Source organism: Cetorhinus maximus, chromosome 3, assembly GCF_964194155.1.
Source record: "Cetorhinus maximus chromosome 3, sCetMax3.hap1.1, whole genome shotgun sequence".
Taxonomy (NCBI): domain Eukaryota; kingdom Metazoa; phylum Chordata; class Chondrichthyes; order Lamniformes; family Cetorhinidae; genus Cetorhinus; species Cetorhinus maximus.
Genome location: NC_135881.1, coordinates 122,669,560 through 122,682,456, shown reverse-complemented (window position 1 = coordinate 122,682,456; position 12,897 = coordinate 122,669,560). Strand labels below are relative to the sequence as shown.

The window sequence follows — 12,897 nt, the reverse complement described above, 5'->3', positions numbered from 1 at the left end:
TAAACTCATACACTCAAGTCCATCACAGTCACTGGCATCTCACTCACTGCCAGCTCACCATCCATTCTCACACATATACCCTCACACCTTCATTTGGCCTCATCTCCTCTGCAGACTGCCTCCTCAGCCCTCACCATCTTGAGGCCACTTGCACAGGTCAACATGTGCCCCCGCACACACCCTGGGATACCCTCCTTCCGCAGTACAGCTCTTGTCCTGCAGCCTCTTCCTTGCCTGAGGCCACTTCTCCCCCTTCCCCAAGCAAGCCTTAGCCCTGCAGCCATTGAAAAGCCACCCACATATGGCTGATCTGGTAGGTAGAGACCTGCCCATGAGCCCCCCTAAAAATGATGTGGTTCTGTCTGGGAAGCCTGGTGCTGATGACTGTGAGTGCTGACAGAAGCAAGGTAGGCAAACACACCTTGAAATCCTGAGTGAAGTGCAGCCCGCCAGCTGCACGTCGCTTATGTGCTGTTGTGAAACACGTCAGCGTGTTTTCCCGCCGACATGGGCAGATGATCCAGCGGGGTGTGGGGGGGAGGGGGCGTGGCGGATGGGTCCGGTGGGCTGGCCTAATAACGATATGCTGATGTATTACGATGAGGTTCCTGACGTCCGACGGCGGGAAACGTGGCCAGTCATTGGTGGGCTGAACGGACGATTGTAAACACGTCATCAAGAAACCAATCGCACCATATTGTCTGCTCATGTCACCAAACATACCCGATGCCGGCGGGCATGGAAAATCCCGGCTTTGGTCTCATAAATGACAAGTAAATTTCCTGTCAGACAGGTGCCAGGCAATGATCATCACCATCTAGAGAGAATCTAATGATCTCTCTTTGACCTTCAACAGCATTATGATCATTGAATCCCCCACCACCAACATCCTGGGGGGCGGGGGCGGGGGGGGTGGCGCGGGGTGGGAGGGGGGTGCGGGCGGTAGTGAGTACCATTGACTATAACCTTAACTGGACCAGCCACATAAACTCTATGGTTACAAAAGAAGCTCAGTGGCTGGGAATTCTTCAGCAAGTAACTCACCTCCTGACTCCTCAAACCCTATCCATCATCTACAAGACACAGGTTGGGAGCATGATGGCGTAATCCCCACTAGCCTGGATGAGTGCAGCTTAACAAGACTCAAGAAGCTCAACACCATACAGGTCAAAGCTACCCACTTGATCGGCACACCACCCTAAACATTTGCTGCTTCGACCACTAGCACTCAGTGGCAACATCATCTACAATGTGCACTGCAGCAACTCACCAAGTGTCCTTCAACTGCACTTTCCAGGCCCACAACCTGTACTACTTAGCAGGTAATGGCAGCACTCACATGGAAACACCACCTGTAAGTTCCCCTCCAAACCACACACCATACTGACTTGGAAATCTATCACTCTTCCTTTACTGTGCCTGGGGAGGTGGTGACATAGTGGTATTGTCACTGACTAGTATTCCGGGGCCCAAGGTAATGCTCTAGGGCCCCAGGTTCAAAATCCACCATGGCAGATGGTGATATTCGAATTCAATAAAGATCTGGAATTAAAGTCTGATGATGACCATGAAACCATTGCTGATTGCCACAAAAGCCCATCTGGTTCACCAATGGCCTTTAGGGAAGGAAATCTGCTGTCCTTAGCTGGTCTGACCTACATGTGACTCCAGACTCACAGCAATGTGGCTGACTCTTAAATTAGGGATGGGCAATAAAAATGCTGGCCTAGACAGTGATGCCCACATCCCATGAACGAAAATTTTAAAAATATCTTGGTTGTTCTTCCACTACATGGACTGCAGTGGTTCAAGGAAGCAGCTCACCACCTTCTCAATTGCTGGCCTTGAGTGATGCTCATTTCGCAAGAACAAATAAAAATGAAAATCACAGGTCACGATTTTAAACTCAAAAGCGTTGCTTAACTAGAAGCAAAAGCAGATCAGCGAGTGATTGGTGAGCAGGACTTGGTGTGAGTTAGGACACAGGCTGCAGAGTTTTGAATATGCTCATGTTCACAGTGTGTAGAATGTGGGAGGCCAGCAAGGAGTGCATTAAAATGGTTAAGTCTCGAAGTAGTGAAGGAGTGGATGAGGATTTCAGCAGCCAATGAGCTGAGGAAGTGGTGGAATCAGGCGATGTTTCATAGGTGGAAATAGGCAGGTGAAGATGTGCGCTTGGAAGCTCATCTTGGGGTTAAATATAACACTAGCCTGGTTCAACCTCAGACCATTGCCGGAAGTGGGATGGAATTGGTGGTAAGGGTGTTTGTGATGGGGACTGAGTATAAAATAATCAACAAAATAATATCTACTATGAATGCCCCTCACATTGATCTCCAAGCCACCATTTTTGCTTTGCCTATTTTTTTCTTCTTTTTTATAAGTAACATGCATGAATGGAATAATATAACAAGCAGTGGGCCTGAAATTTGAGCTTACAGTCAACAGAGGCTCTTTCTGCACTCCTCACAGATTGCCTGGCTGCGGCTCCTGTTTGGCACTCAATATTCAACCATGGAGTAGATTCTGCCATGTTTTGCAAGCATTGCCACTAAATCCTTGCCAGATTAGGAATTCCTGCCCTCAGTATTCCACAGCCAAATACTCTTGGAGTAAAGGATGAAAGCCACCTGGTGCTCAGAAAAGCATTAGGGAGGGTAATTGCTGCATTACTGTGATGTGTAGAGCAGTTACTGAACATCAGCACCAATGTTACTTCCCTCCCTGAGTGAACTGTAACAAGCCACCACCACTACCAACCTTAAAACTGCAGTGGTAGTAAATTATTAAAAACTTTCTTAATATGAAGAATAACCACAAAATGAGCTGGAACATATGATTATTATTCTGCTGACTCTGTTATAAGAAAACCTCAATTCTTCTGTATCTTTAGTGCCCAGTTTATGATTAGTTTAGTGTCTGACCCCGAGCCTTAATGTTACTGGCCCACATGAAACAATTACTTGCCAAAGAGCTGATTTTCCTGATGACCCAGATAACAATGACGGATTTAATTAACAGTTGCACTGGAAAGAGAAATAATAAACATGTAGTAATGGGGCCGTGGCAGGGAGTGGTGTCACGAGTGGTTCAGTGGCGATACTTGGAGGAGGCAACCAGTAGAGTCTTTCTATTGTTCCATAGTGAAGGAGGGAGTCACTTTAATTTGTTGCCACCCACCTCTGTACAAACGCATCAGCAGCAATATTAAAGGGAGTCAAGAAATAAACCATTAAAAAAGCATTGAAATAAGTTAGAAGAAAAATGAAAACTACTTTACACATGTACAGCTTTTGTAACAAAAGAAATAATTTTGTTTCTCTTTAAAGCGTGTTTTTTCAGAAGCCACCCTGAGAAAACCAACCATTTTCTGTACTCATCTGCTTTCCCCCTCACTGCTCACTGAGGGTTCAGGTACTAAACTAATCATAAACTGGGCACTAAAGGTTCAGAAGAAGTGAGCTTTACTTCTAACAGAGTCGGCAGAATAATAATCTTATGTTCCAGCTCATTTTGTTGCTGTCCTTGGTATTAAGAAAGTGTTCAATAATTTACTACGACTGCAGTTTTGAGGTTGTTGGTGGTGTGTTACAATTTACAATTAAGCTCAAGTTGCTGTTGCAAAAAGCACTTTGACATGTATGTCACAGTGCATTTCACAGTCTGGAGCTATGGAGAGTGAAGGTAGAGGCTCTTATGTTCTTTCCGTCACATGACTGACCAGGAATCTCTCCCACTACCATGTGCCACACGACTTCCCCTTATGTTTGGTTGTACACTAATTGTTGCTCATGCCAGTTGCTTAACTGCAGTAAAGAACGATGTGTGCTGACCGAATCTCAGCTATTGTGACCCTAAACAGGTTACTTTCATTAGGTTGGCTTGCACCAATTTCTTTTGTGTTAGCCAGTGTCTGCACAAAGTCAGATTTGATATAATTTTCCTTAAAGCTTAGCTGGCCTCTTGTGCAATCATTCTATTATTTTGCTCTATTGCACCTTACACAAAGCATAATTGGATACTCCCTTCTGCAAATGTAGTACTGATCCTATATGGAACACTGCCAATATAAGGAAGCTTCCTGTGAAAGGCTCCCACCTGTTGATGATTTTTTGAGCCAATATCCTAGTTTTGCCATCAATGTTAATACATTTGCTGGGAGAATTCATGATATTTCCTAGTGACCATTGATTAAAATGGGTTCAGTAACATTATTTGATCAAAGGTTTTCTTGCATTGAAATTCTAGGCGGGTCAATGGAAAGTGCTGGAAGTCTGGATTTAGACCCAGAGGGCATGGGTCTGCAATTTGCAGTCTGCCCGCACCTTTTGGAAATGAGGTGGGTAAGAAGCAAAATTTGTATACCCGCCTCAATTCCACGATTTCATGGCATCCAGAGGCTCTGCAAAGCAAACTCGGGGCTGAATAGCATTGGGGATAAACCACATGCTTCAGACAGCCTTCCTTTTTTAAAGAGACAGTCCCTACAAAAAGGGAAGTTGCTTTTTGGCAGTAAGGGAGAAGGAGAATGGAACACCAGATTAAGGAAAGGGCTCCCGCTTCAGTGATGCCATCTCAACGCAATATATACAGAGGTTCAGATCAGGAAGTAGGCCATATTGGCATCAGGGGCTGGGGGCAGGAAGTCCTTGAGACTAATCCTCCAAAGAGAATGGGAGTAGGGGTGAGAGTGTTCAATTCCCAGAGCATAGCTCCCAGACATGGCAGCAGTGATGGAGAAAGCTTAGTGAACACCCTTGGGTGGTCAAGGTGAGTGAATGCATTCGAACATCACATCTCAGACCCACCACATCGCTCACCTCTCACACTACTCAATGCACCAGCACACACACCTAACAATCAGTGCTCACCCCTAACATCTTTATACCATACCTCACTCACTCATTCCTTCCAATCTTGCCAACTGCAGGCCCATCTCTGAAAATCTACAGCTATCCAGCTATGGCAGGCACATCATTCAACCATAAGGTGAAGGCGGCCCACAGAAGGGCGGGCAATAGTAGAGTGATATTGCTACTGGATGATAGCCTAGAGGCCGGGACTAATACTCTGGAGACATGAGTTCAAATCCCGCCACCAAATTTAAATTTAATTTATAAATCTGGAATAATTCTGGCTTAGGGAATTTTGGAAAATGAAAACCAATACATCTACGATCTCAGCAGCCAATTCATTTAAGTCCCTAGGATGAAGTCCATCAGGATCTGGGGACTTGTCAGCTTTTAGTTCCAATAATTTTCCCAGTACCCTTTCCCTGGTGATGGTAATTGTTTTAAATTCCTCCCTCCCTTTCACCTCATAATTCACAATTATTTCTGGGATGTTATTTGTATCTTCTACAGTGAAGACAGATACAAAATTTCTGTTCAATTCATCCAACCTCCCCCTCCCTGATGTATCGCAGTGACTGCAGCTCGCCCTCCTGTGCAATGACTCTGAGCCGAAGCCCCTCAAGCTGCAGACAGTAATTGCAGACATGTTTGCCCTACATCACACTGGCATCCAGAAGCTCCCACATTCTGCAGTTGCAATCCTCCACCAACCCTGTCATCTTTGTTATGTGTAAATTAACATATTAATTTAGAATTAATAAACCCTACTACTCCCAATAAACTTTACTACTGCTAGTAAAACTTACTATTACAATTATGAATGAATTACACAAGTTTTCAAATATAAACAAGTAAAATACTCACCAACTAATCACTTACCCGTTTCACTGTGATGTCAGTTTGTTGTTTTTCATTCAGGACGCGGTCGGTTGACAGACTGGCCCTGGCCAGTTTTCAACTCTTGCCAGGTCTGTCCCTCTCACTCCCTCTCGTGCTGCCTTTGAACTCTCACTGGGTGTTGCCCTATCACACCACTTTTCAAGTCTCGCCCAAAAGGAACCCAATAGCTTGCTCCATGGTTTTGAGGGTGAGTCTATGGTTTTCAATAACAGACCTCTGATCTTGCTTGATGGGATGGTGGAAGGGAGTCATTTGCCATGTGTGGAAGGGTATCCCTTGTTCCCAAGCAGCAACCAAGCTGTCTTTCTTGAAGGTCCAAAGACTGGGAATTGCTTACTCTTCTGGGATAAAAAATATTGTGGGTGCTGCCAGGGCAGTGGGCATTTACAGAGATAAATTCTTGGTGTGGTCACACATCAGCCGCACAGTGACAGAGTGGTTGCCCTTGTGGATGTGGATTTGATTCCTGTTGATGTGGGGACCCACAGAGCCACGTGTGTGAAGCCGATGGTGCCCTGCACCATCAGGAAGTCTGCTATTCTGGCAAACCCATGTGCCCTTTCAGCCTGGTCTCCCCTCCTCAGTGAGATGAGGTTGAAGTCCCTTCTTCTCCTGTCACCTCCTAATGTTACCGTGGATTGTGACCTGTGACATGTGGCTGATCTCACCTGCTCCCACCTGGAAGTTATTCTGTCATGTAAAATATAAGGATGAAATTGATCTTCACAGCAACTGGGAAAGTCGTTCTCACCCTGATTTGTGATTCTGGGTCATCATGAAGGAGATGACACAACTTCATCACCTCCATCCTTTGCATTTTTTGTGCCGTTGCTCTAGGAAGGCTCTTTCAGGGTAGGGCCTTCTAAGGAGAGCCCTCCTTCTCCTTCCCCTTCACAGAGGTTCCCCTTTCTGCCACCTCCAGACAATGTCCTGCTCATATTGCAGAGCAAGTGGTAGTGTAACTGCTGCCCCTATATCTATGGAAGGCACTGTTACTCTCTGCCCTTCTGTGGTCAGCAAAAAGCTAGAAGCAGTGTTATGCAAACTACTATTGCACCAGAATCTTCATTTATACCATTGGGGTAAACACATATGTGCATCTGGAAGACCAGAAATAGACATTTAGGAAAATTCATTTTTGTGCCTACATACTTTTAAATGGTTACTATGCTCCTTATAAACATCTTCAGACTGTTGCTATAACACATTAATAGATGAAATTAAAGACTGCATACCATCTCTAATTGGGCCAACTTTTGGTTAGAGCAAGGCAAGAGTTTAAGATAAGTACTATGTACATAATAAGTGGGAGGAAAAGGATTAAGCTGACCCGTTTGGTGCTTCACTTCTCATTAGTTCCATTACCGATTAAATGATTCAGTGCTTTTTAAAAAATAGTGCTGTGGATTCTTTTATGTCCACCTGAAACGCCAGGTAGGGCCTCAGTTTAACATCTCATCTGAAAGATGGAATCCTCCAGCAGAGCAATGCTTCCTCAGTACTGTATTGAGAGTGGTAGTCTAGATTCACTACTTTCTTGAATGCACCCAATAAACTAACAAATGTTGTGAAATAGGAAAGAACATGGGTTAAAAATAGTAGCAAAATCCAGTTGCTCTAATATCAGCTATACACAAGGTGACATGCCATTTCTTTCATATTGATGTTGAAATAGATGGAAATAGTAATCATTTTTATCAAATGAGAGGGGAGTGCATTTGGATATCTGTATGTAACATCTTTTAATTTCTTTCACCATTCAAGGGAAATAAATCCCCTAGTAAGACTGTTTATTGGATATATAGTTTATGTTAGGAATGTCTTGGTTTGTTGAATTTCGCCAGAAAAGCCAGAAGGAGTTGAATTGACCTTTATTCATTTGAAGTATCATTGTTACTTGAGTTTCAAAAGAACTTGGAATGAATTAAGATCCTTCAATTTGCATCTCTGCAAATGGTAATGTAATTCCCTTCCATCAGCCATGACTCAAAATGTTACTTATTCAGGAGCATTCATGGGTGGTTTGTCTCTAATTACAATTTCTTTATCACATGATGATGCAATTAAGAGGATGTTATTTTAGCTCAACCATAGTAATGACATGAATTCATATTACATTAATTGAGCGGGTTTTGAGAAAGCAAAAGAACATTAAGGACACATCACACCTTGTTTCACATTAACTTGGAGATTTGAGATCTTATTTAAATAAGTCTGAAGCACTACTGTACAATTATGAAAATTAAACTAATTGGTGCCATATGCAGTGAAAAATGTGTTGAGTGACTGATTTTAGCCCCATAAGTTTCTTTTCCAGCAATGTGTTTTTCCCAGATGATGCAGGCACTTTAAACACTCCACTTATTGAACTAGAAACCTTTACTAAACTCTATCAGCAAATGACACACCATCCACTTTCTACAACATGACAATCCACTGTCCTGGGCAGTAGGTAATGGTTTTCAATTTAGGTCTTTCAGTCTTGCAGTATAATATTGTCACAGCACAGATCACTAAAAAAATCTCACAACTGATCTTTTGCCTTTCATAGCGATGGAAAAACAAGAGGATTTTCAAGATAAGGATATTTTCTACCAGTTTTCAGATGATGAATGTGATGTCCGGGCCTGCCCCTTCGGAAAGGAGGAGGAGTGGAAAAATGGTGTAAGACTTCTAGGGCACTTAGTCCCTTATGTTCAATCCAGAACAAATCTGCAAATAACGTTAGTATATTTTTTTATTATTTCGCCTTAATAATTGTCCTCTTTTTAGAACCATATGACAAGGAAGGAAAAGGTGAAACAGAGGGAAATGTCAGGTTGTGGCACAACTCATTGGGGATCATGTTGACTTCGAGTGAGAGTCTAAAACAGCCAATATCTAGCTGCCTGATTGTACACCTCTCCCAATTTTCATTTCCAGTGAAGTTTACGGTGCATTCAGTCCTAGATGCTCCGCAAGCTCAGTTTTGTATGGTGTTTCATTTAGGTCAGCTTGCCCTGAACGAAATGTGATTTCAAAGAGACTGAAAATATAAGCTGCTTTATATAGTGGTTTAAAATCTACAAGGACTTTGCTGGCTGAAGTTCCTTTTTGCACCTGCACATACAAAACCCAGTATTGCTTCACTGACTGAGTTAAAAGGCTGCCAGGGGAGAAGAATCAGGCAGCCATAAATAAGTCATTGCAAATAGATGATGTTGATAAAACAAACATTGCAATCAAGATTGTCAATAGTTAAATCCGCCTGATGTCACCAAAACACATACAGTTGTTGAACAACATTATTCCTGCTGCTGCTTCTCATTAGTAAGTGCTCTACTAATGGAGAGGGCAGGAACTGGGTGAGTATTCCTATATATTTGTGTATATGTTGTGACTTGCACACAGCAAGTCACAACCAAAGGCAGCCTTTTGGTCGAATAGCATTAGAAAGGGTAGTTGGATTGGCGTGTGTGAGGACTGCAACACTGAAGGTGAAGAAATGCTAGAGGAGGGAGGGGGGGGCAAAATGGGGTGGGACAGAGGGAGATGATAGAGCAAGGGTGAGGGCTAGGGGCTGGGAGGATTGTATTCTATGGTTAAAGGTGAGTGTGGAGAGCAAAGGAGAAGATAGAGCATGGTTAGGGGCTGAGAGTTCTATGGCATAGTGTTCTATGGTGCTATGGAGAGAGGAGGGAGAAGGTTGAGGAGGTTAGACGGGAGGGAAGTCCATGGAAAGGTAGCACAGGGAGGCCAAGAGGGAGAGAGAGAATTGAGAAGAATCTGGACTACTGTAACTACTGACACCAGGGGAAGAGAGAGGTGTAAGGAAGAGTAGGGTTAGATGCCAAGAGTGAGAAAGGGAAGAGGTAAAGACCATGGAGGGACGCACACAACATGATTAGAGTGGGTGGCACACTCACCTCTGAGTCAGAAATTTCTGGGTTCAAGTCCCACTCCTTGAGCAGAAAAATCAAAGCTGGCACTGCAGTGTAGCACCGAGGGAGTGCTGCACTCCTGAAAATACTGCTTTTTGGATGAGATGTTAAACTGAGGCCCCATCTGCCCTCTCAGGTGGATATAAAAGATCCCATGACACTAATATTTATCCCTCAATCAGCACTGCAAAAAACAGATTATCAGGTCATTATCATGTTGCTCTTTATGGGATCTTGCTGTGCACATATTGGCTGCCATATTTCCTGCATTACAAAAGTGCCTACAGTTCAAAAAGTACCTCATTGGCTGTAAAGTGCTTTAGGACATCCGTTGGTAGTGAGCTATATAAATGCAGTTCTCTCTTTCTTTTAGAGACCACGAGGGGCAGTGGTAGAGAAAGATTATAACCTGGGGGCAGGTGAAAAGAATGGCAGCATGAAGATAAGAGCACTAAGCTCAATGGAAGCAGACTGAGCTGAGCCATTGTGGGATCCATTTGAAGTAGGCCAACTGGTGGGGAGAGGCAACCGCGACCCATGAATCCGTGACCCACGAATCAATTACATGTACATTTCCCCAACCACAATTATCACCTTACATTTTAACTTTTTAGGGATTCCTGCTGAAAAGTACATTTGTGGTTGACTAAGTTATAATGCCTATCATGGTAAAATGCCTGTTTAACATGCTAGAGGAATAGCTGAGTGTGCATTAATGGAATTCAACACCATAGATTTTCCATCCATTAATCTTGGTAGCATGTTTGTACTACTGATAAGGTGATCCAGGCAGGCAAGGTTCGCGCTGGGAACAGGATTTCATAAAGTGACCCCTAAGACATCTAGAAGTACCTATACAAAATAGCTTCTTGGGTGAGATACCAGAGTCTGTTAGTGCCCATAGAACTGTAATTCAGCTTAAACAATCATCTTCAGGATTACATCAGGATGATGGAAGATTGGGATAAAATTTTATAAAGTAATTTAATCTATCAGGAAATGGGGTGACAAACAAAAGTAATTATGTCAGGTAAAAACTAATATTTGCACATCAGTTCTAATTATTCAAGCATTTGTTTAACATGTCTTCTTGATTTATGTATAGATGATCAATGCATGCAACTCAATAGAGTGACCTCACAGAAAATTATTAATTTGATCAAGATTTTGGTGTCCTGTAATATCAAAATCCAATAAAAAGATTATTCTTACAAAACTGCAATCTATGGCAGCTTTTTAAATTGTGGTCACACCTGGAAGCTGTTCTTATTCCACATTTATACTACAATAATTGCTGCAGTGCTGGCTATGTTACTATATCATTGAGGTTATTCTGCTTGCCAACATCATCACTAAGCAAAGGAACCAAAGTTCCATGTGCGTATCCACAAATGTGTACACAAACGCAGCTACCAGTCTTCCATTGATGGTGAGATGAATACTCATGATACAAGAATGATCAAGGGACAGTCGACTCCTTTGAGCTATTATAAATTTAATGGACTGATCAATTGTTTAGCATTTTACAAAGGAGCCTGCAGTAGCTATACAAAAGTGAAATACTGTGATGTTGGAAAGTTCCTTCACTGTCGCTGGGTCAAAATCCTGGAACTCCCTTCCTAACAGCACTGTGAGTGTACCTACACCACATGGACTGCAGCAGTTCAAGAAGGCAGCTCATCACCACCTTATGAAGGGCAACTAGAGATGGGCAACAAATGCTGGCCCAGCCAGCGAAGCTCACATCCCCTGAATGAATTTTAAATAATGCCAGAAATGGTCAGTAAGTCAGGTAGCATCTGTGGAGAGAGAAACAGAGGTAGCATTTCAGGTCAATTGCCGTTTGTCAGAGCTGGAAAAAGTTGAAGGTGTAATAGGTTTTCAGCAAGTATAGAGGCAGGCAAAGGGGAGAAAAAACAGAAGGAACATCTGTGAAAAGGTAGAAGGCAATGTAGATTTAGATTTTTATTTTGGAGATATCTCTAAACACTAGTGGATCCGAAACACGAGGATGGAGTTGCTGAGAGTTGCTGAGAACTCTCCAGCTCTGACTTGATTCATGTGGGTTCCAACTGAAATTTCATCTTTCATAAATTTCACCTTTGTAAATTCCCTATTTCATCAATAGTCTCACATCTTACCTTTCCTCCATTACTGACAATCACAGCATGCTTTTGGCCACAATACTGAAATAAATAGCCCCACAAAATAAACATTCCAAACCAAGTTTATAAACGAAGCCATTGATTATAACATGCAAAGGTCAACCCTTATACATTTTCTTAGTGACTGTCTTTTCTGTGCAATCGCCTGTTACCACAAGGCCACAAGACCATAAGATGTAGGAGCAGAGATAGGCAATTCAGCCCATCGAATCTGCTCCGCTATTCAATGAGATTATGGCTGATTGATAATCCTCAACTCCACTTTCCTGCCTTTTCACCATAACCCTTGATTCCCTTACTGATTAAAAATCTGTCTATATCCACCTTGAATATATTTAATGACACAGCCTCTACAGCCCTCTGTGGTAGAGAATTCCACAGATTAAATCATGCATGCTTAGCCTGCTACAATGCAAACTCATTCAACTGCCATCATAACTGCAGATACCAGAGTGCAAAGGAGCCTTCAGGATCTCTCAGCAGCCCAGCAATCTGTCCTCCAACATATCGCCAAGATTGCTTCCCTGTGGGAGTGGAAATGGCACCTTGGAACACAAACCTGTTGTCCGCTGTCAGGATAACAGCATTCGTCCTCCCACATCTGACACTCTATCAGTGCCCTTGCTGTTGCCTGTCAGCCAGTCCAGACTCCTGACATCCACTGAGAGAAGAAATTCCTCCTCATCTCTGTTTTAAATGGGCAACCCCTTACTCTGAGATTATGCCCTCTGGTCCTCAATTCTCCCACAAGGGGAAACAGCCTCTCAGCATCTACCCTAACAAGCCCCCTAAGAATCTTATATGTTTCAATAAATTCGCCTCTCATTCTTCTAAACTCCAATGAGTACAGGCCCAACCTACTCAACCTCTGTTCATAAGAAAATCCCTCCATACCCGCAATCAACCTAGTGAATCCTCTCTGGACTGCCTCCAATGCCAGTGTATCTTTCCTTAGATAAGGAGACCAAAACTGTTCACAGTATTCTAGGTGTGGCCTAACTAGTGCCTTGTATATTTTTAGCAAGACTTCTCTATTTTTATGCTCCATTCTCTTTGAAA

At 43.0% G+C, this 12,897-nt stretch overlaps 1 protein-coding gene across 2 annotated transcripts in view; it reads left to right on the top strand.

Annotated features, from left to right (window-relative positions):
- Nucleotides 1–12,897, top strand: part of LOC144678872 (rap guanine nucleotide exchange factor 5-like) — a 282,112-nt gene that overhangs the window by 74,771 nt on the left and 194,444 nt on the right. For both annotated transcript variants that reach the window (XM_078538871.1, XM_078538872.1), the window contains exon 5: nt 8,305–8,476. In XM_078538871.1, the coding sequence (XP_078394997.1) occupies nt 8,305–8,476 (172 nt within the window). The remainder of the gene's footprint in view (nt 1–8,304; nt 8,477–12,897) is intronic.